The sequence below is a fragment of the Puntigrus tetrazona genome, chromosome 11 (genome assembly GCF_018831695.1).
Source record: "Puntigrus tetrazona isolate hp1 chromosome 11, ASM1883169v1, whole genome shotgun sequence".
Lineage (NCBI taxonomy): Eukaryota > Metazoa > Chordata > Actinopteri > Cypriniformes > Cyprinidae > Puntigrus > Puntigrus tetrazona.
Genome location: NC_056709.1, coordinates 2,165,837 through 2,190,628, shown reverse-complemented (window position 1 = coordinate 2,190,628; position 24,792 = coordinate 2,165,837). Strand labels below are relative to the sequence as shown.

The following is a 24,792-nucleotide window of genomic DNA, read 5'->3' as shown; positions in this document are numbered from 1 at the left end:
TTTGACCTCTGTACTGAATATAAATCCTCTGGCCTGGGCCGTGCTGTCAGAGTCAGCCGCTCTGATCCAGACTAGCGCTCTTGAACCGCAAGCCACCCTGACAAGAACACGGTGACAGAATCAGAGCTTCAAGGGTGTGTATGTTCTGTCATCGATAGTAAACACTCCTCTTTTTTGCTTTCCTCAAAGCATTCGCATCTCCCACCGAGAGGGGAAAGACTGACTGAGCAGGGCCTTTCACCTTTAAAGGTCAGAGCACAGAAGCCCCCCTATCAACTGAAATCAAGGGTACACGCGGGGACTTTGGGGAAAGCTGTGAGGAGAAGAAAAGAAACCCAAAGCTGTTTTGGTGCACTTCTGTAAACAGTCAGTGTCAAAAACAGCAAGTTAGGAAGGTTACGGTGACACAGAGTGCTGGGGAAAGTTACTTTTAAAGTAATACTGCATCACTCCATTAAAAAGTAAATAATATGTATTACTTGCTCTTTACGGAAAGTAATGCAAGTAATACATTGACATTATTTTTTTGTCACCTGGGCTGACCTTGCTTATTTGCTTCTTTTAATGACAAATACCCAAAGCTATATTTTCGGCAAATTTAAAGGTCCTTAAGCCTGTGGCTAAAAAAGTGCTTCTGCAACTCACTCATCAGTTTTCACAACACGGGTTCACACATTAGAGCTGTCAGTAAATAATCTGAAAAATGAAAAAAAGTAACTTTTGTCAATTTAAAAGTAACGTTTCTTTTACTAGCTACCAGAGATATAATGTAACTAATTACAAATACTTTGGTTACAGTACAGTACTAGAGGACATTTTCTTTATTTTTTTCATACTCTCAATTGTTGTACTTTTACTTGAGTGAAATAAAACTAAAGCATTCAACTTTGCTGCATTTATTTGTCACCAAAAGTACAAAAACAGTACAAAGCAAAGTTGCAGATGGAGAACAGACCTCGACTTTTTAAACTGCTGGGATGGAGCCCCGCACTTCAGCCAATAACAGACAGGTCCACTATGTTGTGTAAAACCAATCAAAACTTCCTGTACAGTTGGGGGCCGGGTCGTTTAAACTGCACTTTGCTTTGACTGCCAATCTCTGGCGTTGTGGTTTTGGATCAGCATAGAGTTTCAGTCTTTTAGTGAATGTGATTTTAAAACATAGAGCTCCTGCGGTCACGTGACCCATTCTGTTTACTCCACCATGCTGACTGGCGAGAACAGCTGGAAGCATATGTGAAATGAATCTCGCCACCGCGTCAGCGTGAGTTTTAAGGCAAAAGAGTTCAACGCGGACTGTAATTCAATAGACATAGCCCTGTATATACCAAAACCTAATAGATTAACACATCCCTATACTGATCCTGGGGTGGTATCGATAAAGGAATGGACAGATTATTTGACCCTGTAGTACCCTGATATCTACAACTACCTATCCTAACATTACTTCCGAAGAGTTTTTACAAGCCTACAAACCCTTGAGTGGTACAGATGAACGCAATCTAACTGTTTGATGGATATTCAGGAGTTTGCCGGCTGAAACCAGACTAAAATGTTGTCACCGGAAGGGTGTAACAGATCTAGAAAACTGTTACTTGCTTTCTGTGGTGAATGAAAGGTGTTATTTTACTCCCTGCCATTAGAGGGCACTGGGAGCTATTACTGTGTAAGGTCTCTAGGCCAGAGAATAAAAGGAATGGGGAAGTTTAAATGAGGAGCACATGGAAGCTGAGGGTGTTTGCTCTCTCTATGTTTTTATTTGGAAACCCTTGTTGAGGAACATTTTGTTCTACATCTCAATGTGAGTTAATTTATTTCTTTCTTGGAAGTTTTCTTGTTTTAAGAGGTTTGTTAGGAAGAAGTGTGTTTTGTTTGCTGAACCTCTTGCTTGCTTGCTTGCTTGCTTTGTTTGTTTGTTTGTTTGGTTTTGTTTAGAGGGGTTTTGTGTCTGTCTGATTATGGGATCATCTACCCTGGTCACGGATCCTTCTCTTCAATATTGGGATTTTCATCCGAGTACTTTTTGAGGATTGCTATTCCCTTTGGATAAAGTTTACTGGATGGACTTGGATTTATCCTTTTTAACATCTATGCCTTGATGGACTGAGGACATGTGCAGTAACGTTAAGCTTCATTGTTGTGTGGACATTCAAATGTTTTTCTTTCAAATGTGACTGCTGCTCTGAGATATGGTCATGATTGTTGTGCGGTTTCAAACTGTATGTCTTTTGGGAATGTAAATATAATAAGATTGGTGGTGACAGATCCCTCCTCATTTTTTGTGTGACATTTGGTGAATAATCTTTGTTACATAATTTGGCGCCCGAACAGGGACGAATCTCCACCATAGTCATTTTCCTGAACTGAATTATGTTTTATCTCTCTGTCTACTTATAAGTCATCTACTTTTGAGCTTAAACTATAACTTTTTGGTTTATTTGCAAAGTAATAATTTGTGGTCACATTGGTACTGATAATTGTCTAATTTTTTTTGGTTTGAGTACTTGCAGAGGACCTTGCATGAGACAACATGAGCCTGTCCCAGATGGATCCAGACTATGCTACTGAACCTTTTACCACCCAACGTGAACCAGTTCAAGATCTGATATGTTCCTTCAGCAGCTTGTATCTAGAGTCTGAAGAGGGAATAGCTGTTCCAGAAGAGGATAATGACTTTAGTTGTCTGCCACCTCCACCACCGCTGGAAGAGGATGAAGAGAGTTTGATCAGTCTTGCTATTTCAACAAAGGTTAGTCAATTGGGGCTCAGAATGGATAAGTTGGAGCAAGATAGCGTGGAACGTGTACAAGCAATGGAAAGACATATTCAGAGTCATCTACAACAGTATGACCGCCGTTTGATTGTTATAGAGGGGCAGATGCCAGGTTTATTAAAGCTAATGACCTCTCAGTCATCCACCAGCCAAAGCTTGAATAAGATGGAGGAAAAACTAATTGATTTTGTTAAGAATGAACTCAGCCACCTGAAGAAATCCTTAGAAAATCAGTTGCAAGACATGGGTAAAGCTGTGATGGATTGCATGAAGAGAAGAGATAGCCATCTCAGGTCTTTAATTTGCATTACGCCTGGAGCTACCTCTACCCCAACTGCTACATCAAACCAAGATGTGCCATCTACATCAATGTTAACCCAGCTGCCTTACAAAATGGCAATTGAAATAGAATTCCCTAAGTTTGGGAGCATGGTAGATGAAGACCCAATAGCATATCTGGAAAAATGCGCAGAGTACTTAGCTGTACGACCCATGAGTGATGCAGAGATATTAGCAACACTGCCATCAGTACTGACACATACTGCCAAGGATTGGTGGGTAGCTGAAAAAACACGTTAAAACATGGAGTCAATTCAAGTCTGCCTTTTTGCGATCATTTCTGCCTGATGATCATGAGGTGAAAGTGGAAAGGAGGATAAGGGAGAGAAAACAAGGAATCGATGAAGATCTTTGAACATTTGCTTTTCAGTATCGAGCCTTGTGTCTCAGACTTAAACCGGCAATGACAGAGAAGGAGATTTTGCAGGCTACCTTGAGAAACTGTAATCCCAGACTTGCAAGTATCTTGAGAGGAACAGTAAATACGTTTGATGACCTGGTGCGCACAGGGGCATTGGTGGAACGAGATATTGCTGAGGAAAGGGCCTTCTGGAAGCAACGTCAAGCAGAGAAGAACTTCAAAAAGATGGTCCAGGATAAGTCCTGCAGAGGTAAGCCTGGAGGCCACAGCATGGCGTTAGTAACCAGAGGGAATGTAAAACTCCTGACTTTGAATATAATTCTGTGTAATCAATCTTGTGAAGCCATTGTGGACACAGGCAGTTCTTACTCATTGATTCAGGAGTCATTGTGGAGGAAATGGAAGGATGGAGCAGAGTCATGGCAGTCCAGTCGAGGACAGACGTTTGCACTTGCGAATGGCCATATCCAGAGGGCTTTAGGTGAAGTGACATGGGACTGTACTTTGCAAGAGTGCACAAACCCTTTGCGTCTATTTGTTATGAGGGATGAAGACTTGGCATTCCCGCTCATCTTAGGCCTTGAGTTCCTTGTGATAAGTAGAGTGAAGCTGGATTTTGACACCTCCACCTATTCTTCGCCTAGACAAAAGGAGATGTTACATCCTTTCTCTTGCTATGACCAACCATCTTCAGTTAATGTACATTGTGCACTGCCGTTAATGCAAGCGTCCAGTGATACCATATCTGCAGTAAAGGATTTGGTGGGTCTTGCTGATGTCTCCCAGACGGAGAAGTATCATTTGGAAGAATTGCTGTTGAATTGGCCAACTGTTTGCACCGATGTATTGGGTCAAACCTCAGTGATTAAGCATCAGATTATAACAAGTGATTCCATTCCAGTGCGCAGAAGAGCTTATTCTGTCCCTGTCAACAAGCATAACTTTATTGATGAGGAAGTCAGAGCAATGCTGAGTAAGGGTATAATTAGGCCATCTACATCTCCGTGGGCAGCTCCAGTAGTGCTAGTATCCAAGAAAGATGGAGGTATGCGTTTCTGTGTCGATTATCGAGCACTGAATGCTAAAACCCCACTGGATGGCTTTCCCATGCCTCAGATACAAGATATATTAGAGTCTGTCTATGGAGCTACAGTCTTCAGTACCCTGGATCTGAGGAGTGGATATTGGCAAATGGCAATGGATGAGAGCAGTATCCAATGCAGGTGCAACATTCCAGAGGCTGATGAACAAAGTTCTGCAAGATATTATAGGCAACTGTTGTTTTGTGTACATAGACGACATTGTGATATACTCCAGAGGAATTCAGCAACACTTCCAAGATTTGAATAAGGTTTTTGCTGCACTAGAATCCGCTGGCTTGACACTTAATCTTAAGAAGTGCAAATTTGTGAGGAAATCATTGACTTTCCTGGGACGTGTCATTTCGGAGGAAGGAATTAAGACAGAAGATTCCAAAGTGGATGCTGTTAAGAATTTTCCTGTGCCCAGAAATGTGAAGGAAGTGGAGCGATTTCTGGGACTTGCAGGATGGTATCATCGTTTTATCCCACACTTTTCAGAACGTGCTGCTCCTCTTCATGCACTTAAGAAAAAGGATGTACCATGGAATTGGTCCAAAGCATGCCAGCATTCCCTGGAAGACTTGAAGGATGCCCTACAAAAGGCCCCTGTATTAATGCCACCAGATACAAATAAGTCGTTCAAAGTGCAGACTGATGCAAGCGATATTGGACTTGGTGCAGTACTGACTCAAGAATCAGAGAAGGGAGAACACGTTATTGCCTATGCCTCCAGATTGCTACAAGGAGCAGAAAAATCATATGCTGTCTCGGAGAAGGAGTGCCTTGCCGTGGTCTGGGCAGTTGAGAAGTGGCGACAATACTTAGAAGGGAGATCCTTTGAGATTATTACAGATCACGCTGCTCTCACTTGGGTATTTAACCATCCTCGCCCGACATCCAGACTTACTAGGTGGGCCATACGACTACAGGGGTTTGAATTTACAGTGAAATACCGTAAAGGGAGGTGTAATGTTGTACCTGATTCACTGTCTCGTGTAATGCCTGAAGAAGTGCCATTTGGAAGTGTAGCAGTATGTAATGCAAAGGATGAAAGTGGAGATTTGCCAATCAACTGGGAAGAACTTGGACGAAGAAAAGTGATCCGTCTTTGCAACCTTTATGGGATGAAGCAAAGCAAGACCCCTTCGACCCCCAGCGTATTCACTATGTTGTGCAGAATACCTTTCTGTTCAGATGTGTTCCTGATGGCCAGAAGGGTCATACTTTGCAGGTGATCGTCCCTAAGGATCTTCGGCCACAATTTCTTCAGTTTGCTCACGATAATCCTTTGAGTGGGCATCTAGGACGCATGAAGACACTGCGTCGGCTTCTCAATGTAGTGTATTGGCCAGAGATTCAACGAGATGTATGGGATCACTGCAAACAGTGCCAAGTTTGTCAGCAATACAAACCACGTATATCCAAACTTTCTGGGACACTTCAGTCTACTCCTGTGAAGGAACCTGGATATATGATTGGTGTGGATCTTATGGGACCATTTCCGAGGAGCATGAGGTTAAATGAGTATTTGCTTGTGACTGTGGATTACTGTAGCAAATGGGTTGAGGTATTCCCTCTACGATCAGCTAAAACACCTCTGATAACTAACATCCTCATCAAAGAGATCTTCACTCGATGGGGGGTTCCTACTTATTTGGTATCAGACCGAGGGCCGCAGTTTACCTCGCAACTTCTAAATGCCACTTGCCGGCAATGGGGTGCTATTCAAAAACTCACCACTGCTTACCATCCGCAGACTAATCTAACTGAAAGGGTGAATAGAACTCTCAAGATCATGATAGCCTCATATGTCAAGGACAATCATCGGAACTGGGACCAGTGGATCCATGAATTCAGATTTGCAATTAACTCATCTTGGCAGGAGAGTACACGCTATACCCCTGCGGAAATTGCACTGGGACGCAAGCTGAAGGGGCCCCTTGAACAATTCCAGAATCGTGCACCTGATCCTGACCAATCTGCCTATGGCATGATTGAACGGCAGCAAGCTCTTCTAGAGCGAGTGAAAGAGAACGTCACAAGAGCCCAAAGTAGACAACAAAAATATTACAATCGGAAAAGGCGGCAAGAAACTTTCCAAGAAGGGGAACTTGTCTGGGTACGTGCTCACCCGTTGTCTCGTGCAGGGGACTCATTTATGGCTAAGTTGGCTCCCAAGTGGCAAGGGCCTGCCAGAATTGTAAAGCAGCTCAATAATGTGAATTATAGAGTTGAGTTGTTAACTGATCCCAAACAAGTTGAAACTTACCATGTAGAAAAATTGAAACGATTCTACGGCCAGGTTAGGCCTTCTTCTGAAAGGGGGGGTGTGTACCAGATCTAGAAAACTGTTACTTGCTTTCTGTGGTGAATGAAAGGTGTTATTTTACTCCCTGCCATTAGAGGGCACTGGGAGCTATTACTGTGTAAGGTCTCTAGGCCAGAGAATAAAAGGAATGGGGAAGTTTAAATGAGGAGCACATGGAAGCTGAGGGTGTTTGCTCTCTCTATGCTTTTATTTGGAAACCCTTGTTGAGGAACATTTTGTTCTACATCTCAATGCGAGTTAATTTATTTCTTTCTTGGAAGTTTTCTTGTTTTAAGAGGTTTGTTAGGAAGAAGTGTGTTTTGTTTGCTGAACCGCTTGCTTGCTTGTTTGGTTTTGTTTTATAGGGGTTTTGTGTCTGTCTGATTATGGGATCATCTACCCTGGTCACGGATCCTTCTCTTCAATATTGGGATTTTCATCAGAGTACTTTTTGAGGATTGCTATTCCCTTTGGATAAAGTTTACTGGATGGACTTGGATTTATCCTTTTTAACATCTATGCCTTGATGGACTGAGGACATGTGCAGTAACGTTGAGCTTCATTGTTGTGTGGACATTCAAATGTTTTTCTTTCAAATGTGACTGCTGCTCTGAGATATGGTCATGATTATTGTTGTGCGGTTTCAAACTGTATGTCTTTTGGGAATGTAAATATAATAAGATTGGTGGTGACAGATCCCTCCTCATTTTTTGTGTGACATTTAGTGAATAATCTTTGTTACAAGGGTAACACTGTGTTGTTAGCTAACATCAACCAAGGCAGAGCTTTTTATTTTATAACAGCGAGATGATTCCTGAACTTCAGCGTCTTACTCCAAAATTGGAATAGATTTTGGATTCCCAAGCCTATGGGTTATTAAAACAATCTAAACTTTCAATGCGATTTTAAATCAAGAATCAAGTTTGATTAATAGCGTCAAACATGACTAATATCACGTTTTGCTCCGAAATCATCAGTCATGTTTTAAACAGTTATCTTCTGTGGTCTCATGTTGCTTCTTATTACATCGTGACAGAAAATGTTTTAAAAAAGGTGTATACTGTGATACAAGCTATGTCAATTAGGGTTGACTCGCAATTGTGTGTTTATCGTTTTCCACGTTTCATCAATCAAAGCGTCTCTATCCGCATGTTATTCAGCTATAGCTATATCTGATGCATTTGTTCTTCTAAAGGACTTCCTGGTTCTTACTGAAACAGACATTACTGTACATCGGTGTGAGGGTTAACCTGCTCCATAATGCTCACATCGTCTCATACTGGGTACAAAAAAAGAAAAAATAATACTAAAGTACTTTGTAAAGAGTAGTTTTTAAGTCTATGTCTATATAAATCACAATATATGACTTTATTGCTTTTTGTACCTGAACCATATGGTTAGAAACTGTCCTGAATGCTTGTAACAACACAATTGCCCATGCCAGAAGCAAATGGGGGTCATATACTTTCGTCTCAACTTCTTTCAGCTTGGACCAGCGACAGACCAAAAGCAATCATGACTAAGGTATCGGTCCCATCTCAAAGCTGCCTCACCAAAGCCTACCCGTCACCGACATCCAGTGTCTGAAAGCCACACACATGATCTGTTCAATTATACATGAAGCAAACAGAATCAAATCAATTAGGTATTGCTGTGGCATGAATGAAAGGTGCATAATTGATGGCCGCTCTCCTGCATTATACATATCTGTCTGCAAATCTCCACGTACCGCTTCCGAGAGAGAGTCAAAGAGCACTGAGGCCACATTTCACCACTTTATTCACTTAATCTACTCATTTGCATTAGCGCGAGCCCGGACGCCGAGACCGATCTTCAGCTGAAAAGGATCTCTAAGGGTTTCGGCATAAGAGGGCCGCAGTTACCGCAGAATGCAAATATCCAGACATTTTTCACCGATGCCAAGATATCAACTGGATCGGATAGTATTTTGGCCCGAAAACTCAATATCGGTAAAAACGGTTTCTGGAGGAACTGCTCATGAGTGGGCATGAGAGTATTAAATGAGGTGAGAGACAGAGATTTTGGGGTCCATTTCTCTCTTTATATTCTCAGGGCGTCTAGACAGATGGCAGACATTAAAAGGAGGAGCCATGTGACATCTCTCAACCGCACCGCTGAGATAGAGGTAATTAAAATACATTTAATCAAGTTAGTCTAATGAAAAATGCAGCTGGACACCCGGTTCCACCTTCTGCTCCCACTCTCACACCTAAACTCTCTAACTTTTGGCCCCCTGTTTATCAGAAAACCGTCACAATAAGGCCTTTATTGACTTTACATATAAAGTAGGGTACTATTAATTACTATCAAGTAGGGTACAAAATATACATTTCATTTAACAGTCGATCAAAAGCAGGCGACAGCTAGAGCTTCGTGAGCCAGGGTGATGAGGTTTAGCAGGAAATCTTAAAACTGTTTTTTAAAAGTGGGCAAAGTCATTGCAATAAGAGCGAGAATGATTAACAGCATGCTGAAATTTATGGAAATTCCTATAATGAATCCATTTTTCTCTTTATGCTCTCGTGTGAAACGTATTTTATCTGTTGCGTGCGCAAAGTAAAATTAGCTTGCAACCAACAGCGTCTCTGATTGGTCGGTGTTCTTACTCTTTTAAATGAATGATTCACAAATCGGTCTGAATGACTCATTAGCGAATTCATTTGAATTTTCTTATCGAGTAAATTACATATCGGAAGGTCACTGGAATTCATCGGTCAAAAACTGCTGGAACAAACATCAAGCCTAAATACCAATCAGGTAATATACTTAGTAATAATACTAATTTCTAATAATTCTAAAGTAATTACATAGGCCCATTACAATATAAAATAAATAACATTTGACACAAATTATGAATATTTTGGTTTGATAAAAGCATATCTTTCTACACAAAGGCCTTTAATAGTGAAAAATAATACAGTGACATTTCAACATTTAACCAGGTTTTTCGTTCTAGCCTTGGCATGTCTAAATTTATGCTTTTATTTTCATTAAACTCGCTGCCTCGCATACTGCTGAGCAAGACATATTTTCCGAGCATCACATGCAAGTACCGATTTGCATGACGCTGTCACAAAATAAAGAGTAATATGTTTACATTCGCCTGACGCGCTGACATAATTCGTGACATTAACCATCTATCACCTCGATACATTTACATAAACACCACTTGCGTATTATTAAACGCGAATTTAAAGAGACCGTGAACGCAGCACCCAAATGACACCTCACACTGTCCACACAAAACACATGCGCTCACCTTCCGTGTCGAGGACGAGACGCTGACTGTGAGGGGGATTCTGGGAAACGTAGTTCTTTAAACTACCACGAGAGCGCAGCCTGATGCTCCAAAAAACTACATTTCCCATCGTTTTGTTGTTGCTGTCAAACACATTCAGGACGTTCGAAGCACAATTGCTTGTTATTAGTCATATACTTTTTGTATTTTGTTTTATTTTGCGCTGTATTATATAGGCTACATATATAGTCATTAAATAGACTAAAATAGAGTGGAATGTAATAATTAGAAGAATGACCATATCTCGCATTAAAACATAGTAAAGATATGTTATTATACATGTATTTATTTTGTTTACCTGAGGATGGTGATGCTCATAATTCACTCTATGTGTCTTATTATTGATTGATTAAACCAGTGTTACAGTTCGGGTCTTGAGTTCCTAGGATGTCACTATAAACATCAAGCTTAGACATCCATAGGCTACTTCTAGTATCCCAGAAGTCATTAGGTTTCCCATATGCAGTGAACCGATTGATTATTGCAGAGAAATTGATTAGCTGACTTAATTAGAATAGACAGCTGATTTAGCTTTAAAATCGGGGGGAAACCTCCCTAAGGAACATTACATGACTATTAATTAAACACTTAGTTAAACTTAGCCACCGAAGACATTTTGCGCTAATCTAAAAAGAGTCAAAGATAGTGTGCTGGCAGCTGCAAAGTTTATGAGGCCTTTTATAGCTATGAGTAATAAATTTCAGTAAAGCGAAGGACAGAGTTATTGTTATACCGCGTATGACATTAAGAGTCGGACTACAGTAAAAAATGGCACGAATGGCATATTTAGGGTTTGTCTGTTGCTCGCTCCGTATCGAGTGGGATATTGATTTACTGTCATGCAGATGCTGGATAAATGGGGCAACATCTGGATACGACAGAATGACTTATCATAAAACTGCACTCTCATTGGCAGCTGTTATTTCCCCTCCTACCGGCAGCCATTAGCTCGCCGTTCTTTTGTTAAAATTAATATATTAATTCAAGTGGCTCCGACATCAAGTATATGTCAGAGTTTATGTGGATTCCTGGAAGCCGTAGCTATAGTAATAATAATACAGATACAATAATAATAATAATAATAAAAGATGCTGAAGCCACATTCTTCCTTAATATGGGAATAAATCCATTTAACGAATTTCTGGAAGATCCCAATTTAATACGAGAGACTCATTTTAAACAACAAGACGAAAAAGTCATGTTGATATATATATCATTTACTCATCTGTTTCCTACAAGATGTTCATCTCTTTCTTTCTTCAATCTCAAAGGATAATATTACGATAATGTTCTCCACGTAATGGAATTCAATGTTGACCATTGGGTTGAATTTCCAAATTCAGTGCAGTTTTAAAGAGCTCTAGTGAGACAATTAGCCATTTTTTTAAAGAAAACGTAGATCCGTGTGTGCATAATCGTATTGGAAAAGTCACGTGCGCTTAGTTCTTCGCCTATGTTCTTAGGTTCAGAGAGGTTCAGAAGTCCTCCTGCGACTTCAAAAGCATCCAACATCTTTTTTTTTTGTAAAGGGAGTTGTACTTTCTTTCTACGTTCGGTTTGTAAACTGGTTCGGCACTACGTCACACATGCGAGGTCTAGCTACTGAAAGACGAGCGTTTGTGGTTAAAAAGTATATCAATTTCAATTTACGGTAACACTTTACAATAAGGTTCAACTAGCTAACATTACTTAAGAGTGAACAATGCTTCTACAGCATTTATCTATCTTAGTTCACGCCAATTTCAGCATTGGGTTTGTTAGCATGGAGTTGGGTTTGTTAGCATTAGCGCTGTGCGCTAACACGATTGGCTGACCAAAACATTGTATTTTCATGAACCAGTGTCAACAAATGTTCACTGTATGTTCAAGTTAGTTTATACGTTAACCGATGTTTACATATGACACCTTATTGTAACATTTTTCCCCATTTTGCGAAAAAAAATGACCCATATTTCCGGTTTGGATCACTTAGAGCCTTTCGAAGCTGCGCTAGTCCACTATATGAAGGAAAGTCCTTGAATTTGTGCTGTCAAATGATAACACCTTTCATACACGCATCATATTTCATGTTAAGCATATTCGATGCCGTTGCCTCCGAATATAGGATTTTAACAAAAAGGATCGCGGACAAAATGGTTGTCCGTAGAGGAAATGATGTGAGGGACAGTCAGGGTTTGCGTAAAATTATATTTAAATATACATATGCATATAATAAATCACTTCGTTTGCTCAGATTGTAACAGTTTGCATCTCTATGTTTGTAATTAATTAATCAGGAACAGCTTAGTACTTCTTTCTTATTGTTCTTATATAACGTCTGTCCAATGTCAAGAGCTGCCATGTCGAGTTTTTAAGAAGAGCAATCCAATAAAAATCCAATAAAAATGCCAATAAAGCCAATAAAAATCTCTTCTGTTCTTTTCTGACGGCACACTTTGGTTTAAGAAGGAGCTTTTTTAATGCCGTATCCTACCGTATTGGTATTACTGATAAATGTATCACTTTTCAATAAAAAAAAGAGGTAGGACTGAATGGTTGGGGCGGAACGTAACAATAGCGTAAGGACAAAAATGACTAAAATATAAAACACACATGAATGGTATTTAATGAAATAAATGCTATAAAATAGACAGCTGCTCTATGTCTTTGTTTAGAAAATCCAATTAAAAAAAAACAATGCTGAGAATAAGAACAGGGTTAAGCTTGTGAATGGTTCATATACCGTATTTTTTTATATATATTGTTCACAAAAGAAGTGAGACTCTTTTCAGCGAGGTAATCTATTGAATGTAGGCAACAGCATGCAACGTATTGTCTATTCTCTTTGCAAAAGGCAACTTACAACACTGAAAAACTTTTCACATGCAGCATGGGCTCCAAATAATAACTACAATGTAAAAAAATGACCTTGATTTTAACGGCGAAAAACTGCGAAAATGCCTGTTAAATGTTTAATGGTAAACGTGTGGATCATTTACAGAGAATTCGAACCGAATTCGATGTTTTTCTCTTTGAAATAAATGTTTTTAGGGGGTTTTACGTCACATCTAATGTCGTTAAATTAATGTTTATTGCATATTTCAGTTTAACGAGTCTCATGATGATGGTTAGTGTTCGGCGTGAATGATTTAAAAGCTGGCTTTGGTTCATCACGTGACTTTCTCAATCGCCGTTATCTCATAGGTAAAAAAAACGATTTGGGTACTTAAAAAGCTTGGTATGTTAACGTAATATCAGTTTTACGTTCGATCGAATTACGGTATTTAACCGTAAAACTAACTTTGCGGCGCACAAATCGCTTTTTGCTCATATTTTATGTAAGCATGCACAACGTAGAAATGCTCAGCTCTCGAACCCCTGTCCGAACCCACTCTCTGCCTCTTGCTGCTATTGTTCTCCGAGGTCTTACTACGTGTGCGAGTAGGCTAAACATACAGTAGGTGGATGAGTAGGCAAACCTCCACCTGTGGTAATGCTCTCTTCTCTCTGTGTGTGTGTGTGTGTGTGTGTGTGTGTGCACTGAGCATTTTAACATCCTCACCGACTCACATGTGACTGCACACTCATCTTTCACTTACTCCGAGTTGCAATGTTTTTCTCTATTGTTTCTGTCGTACACGTGAAAAACGAGGTGTAGTTATATTAGTGCGTACAGTGTAGATTTCATATGTTAAAATGTTTCAATTTATTTTAAAACATGCACCGCGGAATGCGCGCAGGTGTGCTCACGTGTGTGATGACCCATACTTTTATTTATTGAATTATTTATTTAGCTGATGTTGAGTTTTCGACATCGTTAACCCGTGTTACTTTAAAAACCACTCTAATAAGCTAATTAATACTGATTCTTGTTATGATCAAAGTCTAAAACGTTGATTCTTTTTTTTGGAGGTTTGCAAGTTAAAAAAAAATTATATAATCTTTATATAATTATATATGTCACTTTTGATTAATGAACCTTCTGAATAAAAGTGCTTTTTGAACACATCTGAACAGTAGTACATCCTACTTTCTAAATAAATATGAAGCAGCAGTTTATATATATATATATATATATATATATATATATATATATATATATATATATATACTGAAATATTATGTGACACTGAAGACTCTAGCAATATATATATATATATATATATATATATATATATATATATATATATATATATATATATATATATTTATTTTTTTTTTTTTTTTTTTTTTTTCGTGAAACTATTTTGAATCATACAACACTCTCCTCCGTGTAAAAGATCCCGCTGCTAATTCAAGACACAGAGCTCGCACGCAGTGGTTTTATTACAGATGTTATCTGAAGTGTTTGTTTTTATCCCTGATGAAGGCGAGAGCGCGAGAAGGAGAGCGCCTTTGTGCGTCCATCACACACTGACAGCGGCGGCGGCTCCGGTACGCGCTCGGCGCTAGGATCCGGCGGATCTCTCTCTCTCTCTCTCTCTCTCTCTATCCCTCCCTCTCTCTCACTCGCTCTCTCCTCACTCCGTCTCTCTCTCTCTCTCTCTCTCTCCCAAGCCTGTTTTAAAGTCTCTGCCAGACTTCAGCTCATGCGCTACTTCCTGGATGGCGGAATGGAAAGCTTCCAGAGCCGCTCCAACTCCTGTCTCTGTGTTTTCAGCCTGATGCATGGACTACCGCTCCTCTAACATCTCTCTCTTAATCCACCGTTCCCTTGACATGCTTCTCTTCTGGACTACAAGCTCGGCCGTCTGAAAGAGAGAGAGAGAGAGCGAGAGAGAGAGAGAAAGAGAGCGAGAGAAAAGAAGAAGAAGAAAAAACTCTTTCCTCTGGCTCGGTCGAACTTCAAAAGAAAAGAAAAAACCTCTCCAAAGGACTTCGTAAAGGAGGCGACCGAAACGCGTTGAAGAGCGTCCCCGCGCTTGTTTGTGGGAGTTTTTTTGTTCGCCAGGAGGATAACTCTGTCAACAGTTGCCTTATTCCAGATCTCCATGTATACGGTGTGACATGCGGAGGCTACTGCGACCGCGCCGCTGCTGCTGGTGGATTCCGCCTCTGCTTTTCTCCTCGCTCGTGCTCCGCTGGGCGCACTGTCATCCCGGTAAGTTGGACCCGAGGTGGATAAAAACGACGTCTCGAACCGCTCCGTCAAGAACCGCGACCTATTGCATCGGCTGCGTGATTTGGAAACGACCCACGTTCGCGGTTAAAACCAAGCGAGGGTTTTTGCATTGGAGATTTTTTTCCCCCCCGCGGTTGTAAAACGTGGAATAGGTACGCGTTACGTTCGTAACGATGTCTGTTAATATTCCGGTGTGCTGTTATATCCGCGCGCGTACCCGTTACTTCTAAACACCGTTATTAGAAAGGCATCGGAACGATGTCTTTCGGCAGGCGTTCCTGATGTGAGCACTTTGAATAATTAGAACGCTCAGCGGAGTTAAGTCATCGTTAGTTTAACTAAAACTTAGCATCATTTCATTCCTTACTTTTCTAACGCCATTCAGGCGCTTTCTCTTTCAGACATTCTAGGATATATGTGCATATGCAGTATCACGGATATATCGATAATTGGCACGGCCGGTATTTTTATACAGATTCGCATTTGTTATCGGTTCTTTAAAATCGGGTGGCACCATTTGATGGGACTCTTAACATCGTGTTCAAGAAACTGCGCTGTTTCCAAGTAAAATGCTTCATTTTGAAATGATCGTTTGCATAATTTTTGTTGTTGCATCCATTCCTTTTTTTTTTAAACCGAGCATTGCATAGCATTTCAAACTTGACAGTCCAAAAACTGCTTCCATTACAATTACTGTTATTATTATATAATGCATAATAAAATAATATTACTTATAATAACCTAAAATATTTTTCTTATAATAATAATAATAATAATTATTATTATTATCATTATTATTATTGTTGTTATTATTATATAGTTATTATTGCATGTTCTTGATTTTATATTATTTTTAATTATTATTATTATTATTATTATTATGCTAAAAGTCATAAATAAAACAATATTTAGGTGTATCAGGTAACGGACAAAATGAACCTGTACTATTTTTTGGTCATTCTGCATAGAAGATATGCATGTGGCGCTCAACAGAGCTAAGGAGCAGCATAGATTTGGGGTCAGTTACAAAAAATCGCTTTAACTGTCAATAATTCGGTTATGTATTGATGACTCAAACCCGAAGTTCAAAAGGATCGGAGGAGCAGGGAGGCAACATCTACTACGAATTTCCATAATAACTCGCTTCACGCTAGCAGTTTTTTTTTTTTCGGATTTTTGGGGGCTCGTCCGGGTTTTGGAAAACTGCCTCATATGCACGTATGCTTGACGGCATCTGGTTTAGGATGACCTTGAGCGTGTGTGAGCGATAGGTGAGGATCTCTCAGGCTCTTCGGGTTTGCCGTGCTGGCAGACAGCGGCCAGAAAAGGAGGAGAGCCTGAGATGCACGAGCCATCTCAACCACGAGGAGACTGATAAGCTCTGCATATTTGCATGAGATTTTATGTAACGCTGGAGGCGTCAAGTCTAACGTGTGATTCCAGAGAGTATGACATTCTCAGGTCTTCGAATCGGAGATCATGGAAAGACAACGAGCGAGAAGGACCGTTTGTGCTCTTCTGACCAAACCGCCCCGTCTACACGGCCGGCCGAATGTGACACAAGTGACAAGAAAGCCATATTCATAAACGAGACGAGCTTAAGAACTTCACCGCTCCATGCGAATGAAAAATAGCACGGTTTGCAGATTGCATCTGCGCTGTGTATCGCATGCGTCAGTGCAAAGCTACCATGTGTTCGGAAATCTCATCATAATACCACGTACGCGTTGCGTTTATCTCTCGCCTCGCCATCGGATTGTTCTCAAAACTACAATTTCCGCTATAGCCGACCTACTTCCGGGGCGGCTCGCCGGTTTCGACTTCGTTATTGTGTAATAAAACGTCGCTTTGTTCGCAATCGATCACGTTTACGGGGGGTAAACTAATTAACGCAGCGTACTACTTCGTGGCTTCCCTGTAAATTCTCTCCTGACACCGGGCCGCTGGTGTTTCTGTTGTTCTCTTTCGCCACTAGTTTTCATCTCGCATTCTGTGTGATCTAAAGCAACAAGAGCAGGGCTCTCAGGGTCTCGGCGGACATTGGGGCGAGCACTTGAGCGCTGACAGCGAGATAAAGCGTCTAAGTTTCTGCATCTCAAACAGCCCAGAGATTTCATCAGGCCCGTGATGAATGTTCCATGAATAACACGTTGTCACCAAAGGGCAAATGCCTGACTCAAGGTTGTGGACATTATTGACAATCTCTTCTGTCTGTTTTTCTGTTTGCGCCCCCTTCTCTCTCTCTCTCTCTCGCGTCTGTCACGATATGCATTTCCGTCCATCTCCGTCTCCGTCGATTTCTCCAAGAGAAAGGCGCACGCTTCCACTTGGAGAGTCGGAGAAATCAAGCTACCGTAGAACAAAAGACAACTTTAATGCGTTCCATTTGCTTCCCGTCGGTCCTCCTGCCCTCTCTGTTTTTTTTTTCACGGACACTGGTATTTTTAAGCTCGGTGACATTTGTTCACTTGTCTGTGTCTGATAGACCTGTTCTTAGCAGAACCACTGCTGCGGAAAGACAAGCGAGCTCTGTATCGTCCGCCCCGCTGCAACAGTGCCATACGCTTGAAAAAAGGAGAGCGGCGCAACTTTATTTATTTCTGTCATGCCAGTGGGAAACAAGTGTCGGCACACTTGAGTCTCCGGTAATGGCCAGTTTGCTGACGGTGCAAGAGAGGAAGCGAGAGGGAGGGAAGGATCTCTCGGCGGGGCGTCTGTTGGCCCCGGGCAACTCTCATCTCTCTACAGTCCGGTTGATGTAGCCGTTGGAGCGATGAATGGATGACTAGTACGGGAGAGCAAATTCTAGCACGGTTTCTACCTGGTAATTTAAAGCCATCAAGCTGAACTGTGTTGAAACCGGCTCCAAAAAAAAAAAGTGCACGGCGTGTAAATCTTTTTCTGACCTGCCACGCGGAATGCAGAGGATTCGCCCCCAAAACGGCGATACCTAGGAAAAGACGGTTATTTCTGTCGCATGACAAATAGCGGTCCGCGCACCGGAGAGCGCGGCGATAATTCAAATCTCTTAAGAGGCGTCAGACTTCCTGCCTTTCCGATTTCCTTTTATGTGGGCGAAGAGCCATTTCTGCGTCTAATAGAAAAGGATAATTTGCTAAATGTCCGTTTCGGAAACGACGGGCACTTAAGACGGGGGGAGGGGGGGGCGGAGTCTCGGGAGTGAGATAGCTGGAGCTGACATTTGGGGCCGGACTGGATGCACCAAGCGGCCCCCGTAACGACGTTATCATCATCATCATCTCTCTCCGCTCGGGCCGTTATCTGTCCAGCTGGGTGACCAAAACTGCTGTAATGTTCGCCAGGTCACTTTATCAGTCACAGAGCCTGTCATCGTTGCCCGGCTCCTCTAATAGATTGATTAAAAGATAGGGCCCGCGCGGACGGGTGAACGCGTGGGGCGATGTCAGGCTGCCGTGGGGTTAGCGTGTGCGCTCAGTGTGCGCTGCGTTGATATCCGGACTAAAAGCTGTGTGATTAGGACCAGCGGCGTAGAGGAAATAAGAGGAGATGTTCCATTCGGATGCTGTCTACTGTAACAACTTCATCGGCGATTTGGTTTTTGAGACAGCAAAATATATTTTGTTCATTTATTTAATACTATCCGTGTATTCAAATATCGACCGAAATATTTGTTTTGATAAATATCTGGATTTTCGTTTATATTACAATCACATGATTCGTTGATGTGGTAAACGCATCTCATCGCAAAAAAACACATCTGGTCTTAAGTCTTGACATCTTGCAATTAATTTTTCAGTTTAAGTGATAAAGTCAACAAGCTTTATTCATATTTCACATTTATCTCACACCGTTTCTTTCTCTTGTTGTTGTTTTTGTGCTAGATGTTATGAATGGATCTCAAGGAGTATTAGGGCTCTTGAGTGAAGGACTCATCCGTGGTTTACCTTGATAGTCTTGGTGAAGGCAGACGTGTCTGTGTGTGTGAAAGAGCGTATATGTGTCTGTTCTCATGCTGGTACATTTTCTCCTCATCTCCACTGGCAACCGCAGCTCACAGTATGTGCTAACCACCAAATGAAGTGGACATTCATGAAGCATGCTGGCAAATCCTGTATTAAAGACAAAAATAAATGCAGATAATGAACACAGCGTGCAAGGAATCACACGTTCTACTTGGAAATGTTCTTATACTTCAACACCAGTCATATAATGTTATATATATTTATATATATATATAAGTTATTACCATGGAAACAGAAAGTTAAAAGTGATACTTTAACTACAGTAGTAGTTTATGCATGCTTTTAAAGAAATTGTAACATGCATCTATGTTACATGTTATAACAGTGTAATAAACAATCAAACAGTGTACATCCTACGGGGGGAATTACATGACACGACTAAATGTAGCAGTGTTTAAAATGTATTTTATATATTTATACGACACAACGTATTGGGGTCCAGAAAACCTGGATTTTAAAGTTGCGCGGTTGTATTTTAACGATTCCGTTATCGTGCATAAGTATTACATGTTACGTTTCTAGATATGCGCACAGATGCATGGCGATAGTGACATCGCCACCTACTGGCCTGGCGTGCATAATGCAATTTTTAGTAGTTTCCGTTGATCCGTGTGACGGAGATCATTTTAAAATAGCTGTCTGTACATTAAAATATGAATCATTTTAAATAAGCGAAGGAAGATGAATGCAAATATTTTTAGTGCATTGCCGTTGCTGAAACATACCCTAAAACAAAAACCGAAGCTCAAATATATATATAGCAAAATCTTTTAAGTGAAAAGTATTATTTAGTGTAAACTAATGGGTTAAAATACCAAAAAACTTATATTAACTATGCAGACTGTACTGTAAACAAATTACTAAAATTTTAAAATGAAAACATACAAAATAAAACTAAAACTCTAATAGTGTCACAGTGATACTAAAACAACACTGGTGAGCATATATACTTTTTAGTATTTGTGTAATTTAATTGTAATGTTTAACTTTAAAAGTTTTCAGTTATTTACAGTACAGAGTGCTACAAAGAAAAGGAGGGTGTTACTGTAAATCCGGCCAAAATATGAATTGTGATAACAACGTTTTGATGCCGGGCTCCCAATCCTGTACGGTTCGATAAATATTGGCGTTGTAGAGACATGTGGGCTGCATTGGTTTCGTTCAAGTTCATTTTGTTTACTCGTTCGTTTGTTCCGCCGCGCGCCGCTTTGTTAAACGGTCTTTGGAAAGCCAAATTCTGCAGCACCGATTGTCACGGCATCACCGCGATGCACAGCGACAGCGACGCTTTTTGAAATGCTAGCCTGATGCGAATTCGGTAGCGATAACGGTTCGCCTCATTGAAAGTTGTAGCGGTTGCAGGCGGGAGACCAAAGCTGTGTACTTTGGCTTCACTGTCTCTCAGATTTTCTTCATGTTTGCTTTTGCCACTCTTTTATTTCTCGCTCTTTCTCTGTTTCTGACTCTCTCCCTCGCCCAGGCTGGGGGTTCTGAAAGAGATTTTCATTTGGCACAGGAACGGGGTTGGAGCGGTTTGCCAGGAGACGAAAGAAACCTTTGAGCCTCTGGGAGACTTAAGCGCTAATTCTCCTTGCACATAACCCGGCCCCCCTCCAGCGCCTCGTTCTCCTGCTTACCCCAGTCCTCCTCTCTAAGGTCGTAATTAGCAGAGTATGGAGTAACAAACGTAAAAGTCTCTCCATTAATAACGTATAACGGCTGCTGGCCTTCTCCAATTTAAATGCCAGTTCTTCCTCCTCTCAACGAAGACCCCAGGCTAACGCGTAAAGACCAACACACATCTAAAAAGGCAAAGATGATATTAAATTCATGCGATCCGAAACAAAACAATGGAACGTGTTTATGTTTCATTGTATCGAGCAAGTGATGGATGGATTAATGAGAGAGAAATGAAGTACAACGTGATGAGCCGCAGCGGGTGTTGCGATATTAACAATCAGACAGATGTTGTAACGCAACCGAGACTCAACAACGCAACGTTTTCGCTCAGACTTTCACGGTTTGACCACCGGGGGGGTATTTCACACGAGTTTCGTGTGCATGCTAACTTCACGCAGTGCAGACTTTTACTTTAGATTATCCGCAGCATTATTTCTGCTGTTTGTCAAGGCGATCGATCAAGGCTTTTGCGGCATAGTAAAGTGCTAGCGCTGAGTGCTAATATTCATTTATTACTGTAGCGCCAGCCGACACGAACCTCCTTAAATTAATTTTTCCTTTCAACCACACTTTAAGGAGGCCTTATTTTTTCCTTTTCAATCTCACCAGACATCAAATACGTAAATAAAGTAACATCCCGTGTTCCGAATCTGTATCACTGAGGCAACGAAAGTCTCAATGTCTCTTTTTTGGACCCCATTGACGTTCGTAGCATCGAATTTTTCATTTATTTTATTCTTTTTTTGAAATTATGAGTTATACAGGCTTGGAGCAACATGAACCTGCACACCTACCCCTTTAAATTCGCTTTTTCGGGAAATCCACTTTACCTGCTACCAAATGGCCTGTAAAGAGAACTCTCCCCTTGTAATCTGATGCCAGTTTTTCGGTTCATTCTTGAAAGGTAATGGCTGGGATTTAGACTTCGTAATCCGGTCCGGATCAGTGTAAAAGGCCAATCTCGTCCCAGAGCCCTTGATGGGCTCGCTGTCATGACCAGGCCTGCTTTCAACAGAGAAATAACCTTAATTTGGAGGTTGGGAGCTGTGGTTGTAATGATACAGCCTTTAGGGTGATGTTGTCCGTGTGATGGGTGTTTGTCAGTCAGGGAATAGTAGCTTAATGGTTTTGTAGGTCGGTTCATTCCCTTTGGTATTTCTAATTCTCCCCACACTATTTGTCGCCTTTAAAAAAAATAATAAAAGGAAAAACAGGCAGAAAAGGAGTGAGGCTAACTATTAGACACCCTCCATATATCACATCAGCCTCGGAAATTGCGGCACCAAATTATTTGTTTGTGCATGGATGTGTGTGGTCTCTCAGTGACCGTATAAATGAGCCAATGCAGTGGCGTTTCAGAGAAGCACGGTCGCGTATTCAGAATGCCCATTTTCACAGACACAACGCATTAGTGTTGCATTAGGCCACGACTGAGAGGGCCAGGCCAGTTACAGCCCCTTGATATTTCCCCTGCTTCCATATCAAAAAGAGGAAAGAAAAGACGAGAAGGGGAAAATAACCACATGCCAAGGAGCGTTGTGTCAGTGAGCCAGTGTTAGGCCGGAGTTGCGAGTCTTCTCATTAAATTTTTGCAGTGTAGTTGGTTTTTCCACTTTAATGCTTGGGAGGATGCTGGCCTCTTCCATCGAGAGAGAGAGAGAGCGCGCGGGTCGAGACGCAGCCTGCGGACTGCACCACGCTGCCCAATTTGTCTTACTTCTAGGGAAGCTGTTTAAAGTACAATGCTTTCTCTTTTTTTCCCTCCTCTTCTCAAATTGGCGAGATTCCCGCTGTCTTTCCGCCACTCATGATATCTGTGCTTTCATCAGTCAGGCCTGTATTGAGTGTGCTCGGAAAATGGCTTGTGATCAGTGTCTGTCCGTTCTGATTTATTCCACTCGTAACAGTCACTCTGTGAATTAGAGGAGCACATTATACATACACATGTTCTCGTATGACCGTTCTGATCCTGTAACTCTCTCGGAATAACCCGATGTTACTAATTTTTAGGTTTCTGAAGGAACCCCCCCGATAATGAATCAGTGGGTCTCTGAATTAGCGAGGATCTTCAAAGCATGTGGTCTTGACGCTAACATGCTAATGTTGCATTTGTGTGTCTTAAAGGTGTATCATTTCCTTTGCAGAGACCGGTTCAAATAGGTTTCCTGGACACTCCCCTTGTCTGCCATTGGTTAGTCTAGCAGATAACCCCGCCCACGCTTTTAACCCAAAAAATAACCTTTACTCATTGGCGGAAACAGTCTTTCTGTGATTTTTGTGCTGTTGCTCAATTTTTTCTCTTTTCATATAATAGTCAGTTCCCTCTGCGGTCGCATTGGATAAATTGCAGCCATTGTAAAGTAGCTGATTCGCCTGTTCATCAGCTGAATTTTGGTGTTTAAAGTCAGTATCTGTGCAATTAAACTCTTCATAAAGCCAAACAGAATTTAGCCATTTTAAGATTATTGAGTTGGCTAAGAAGCTGCTGTTGTCAGTCATTTTTTGAAAAATCATTGATTTTTAAATGCTTTGTCCAAAAGTGTGAAACGTTCTTGTTCGTAATGAATTAGCATCAATGCATGCTAAGCTAGTAGGCTAATCTGTTATCCGAAGGCTAACTAAAAACATAAGAAAAAGGGGAATGGTTAATTTTACCGCTTTCAGCTTTGGTAATATAATACGATAAAAGACATTAACATTTAGCACGATTAAGAACAGATACACGTGAAGCAATTTTCTATCATTTCTAATCAGGCAATGAATAGAGTACTCATTTGTCTCTTTCGGAGATGATTCTGAAGGCTTTCTGCTTCACTTAATACGCTATTCAGTAGTGTAATCACCATGATCATATGATGATAGCTTTGATGAACATGCAGTGCAGATGAGAATGAAAAGAATTGTCATATTCCATCTCTAAAAGCCCTTTTTGACATCTCACTAGTGTCTTCCCCGTCTCCCACTTTTCTTTCCCTACATTCTCCTTTTCCCGCGTGATGGTATTAAAAACAATCAGCATTGTAAAGAGCTGTAAATGGGCCTGACGGTTAGCTCAAACAGCAGTCGAGTGGCGGTTCAATATACAAGCATGAAATCAAACCCAGAAGTAGAAATACTCTTTCAAATCTTTTCCGCTTGACGGCTGTGATTGCCTTTTCTGGCTGGGCTGTGTCTTTGATGGTTCACTCTACCTTGACTAGTGTTGATGGGTTAGCAGCGCGACTACTGATTGGATTGGCCATCTTTGACCCTTGTGACCTTCTCCTGCACTGGGTCTCGGCACCGATGCTTGTATGTTCACCCGGAAATGTAAATCAGTTGACGCCCTCTTAAGTCATCACAAACCCACACGACTCTTCTTTCTCCAGCAAAACGCGAAGGGAGACATTTTGTTTTCCCTGCTCTTTTCCATGCGGTTAAAATGAACAGGGACCGAAGCTTTCGAGCCGCAAAAAGGACTCAAAAGCACCATAAAAATATCATTAAAGTCGCCTGTTTGACTTAAATTTCAATCTGCCCGTCGCTCAAAGCCGTTGCATGACTTCAGAAGGCTTGGAATATAGTGTGCAAGACTTATGGACCGCTTTTAAGACGCTTCCGCTGTGCTTTGTGTGTTCTTGAAGCTTGAAAGCTTTAGCGCCCCTTGATCATAATTCCATGGAATACAGTCTTCAGAAAAAAATATACATCATTTTTTTGGGGTGGAATGTACCTTTAGCGCGATGGTTTCCCGATCAGCATGTTGAAGGCCTCCGTTGTGATAATGAAGACTATTTTCATAGCAGACTATGAAAAAAAGATAAGTTGTTACAGGAATATTACCCA

The 24,792-nt window shown here is 41.1% G+C and overlaps 2 protein-coding genes across 7 annotated transcripts in view; one reads left to right on the top strand and one right to left on the bottom strand.

The window, feature by feature from the left end:
- Window positions 1-10,166, bottom strand: part of fhit (fragile histidine triad diadenosine triphosphatase) — a 236,996-nt gene extending 226,830 nt beyond the window's left edge. Inside the window, exon 1 of one of the 4 annotated variants that reach the window (XM_043251385.1) lies at window positions 10,144-10,166. The gene's annotated coding sequence lies outside the window, so the exon portion shown is untranslated. Of the gene's footprint in view, window positions 1-8,247; window positions 8,431-10,143 lie in introns of those variants that run through there. The other 3 variants (XM_043251384.1, XM_043251383.1, XM_043251381.1) reach the window with 3 other exon arrangements.
- Window positions 10,167-14,700: 4,534 nt separating this feature from the next.
- The window catches only part of ptprga (protein tyrosine phosphatase receptor type Ga), a 209,436-nt gene continuing 199,344 nt past the window's right edge, over window positions 14,701-24,792 (top strand). For 2 of the 3 annotated variants that reach the window (XM_043252107.1, XM_043252106.1), the window contains exon 1: window positions 14,701-15,262. In XM_043252107.1, the coding sequence (XP_043108042.1) occupies window positions 15,169-15,262 (94 nt within the window). In that variant the 5' untranslated portion in view covers window positions 14,701-15,168. The remainder of the gene's footprint in view (window positions 15,263-24,792) is intronic. The other variant, XM_043252108.1, reaches the window with a different exon arrangement.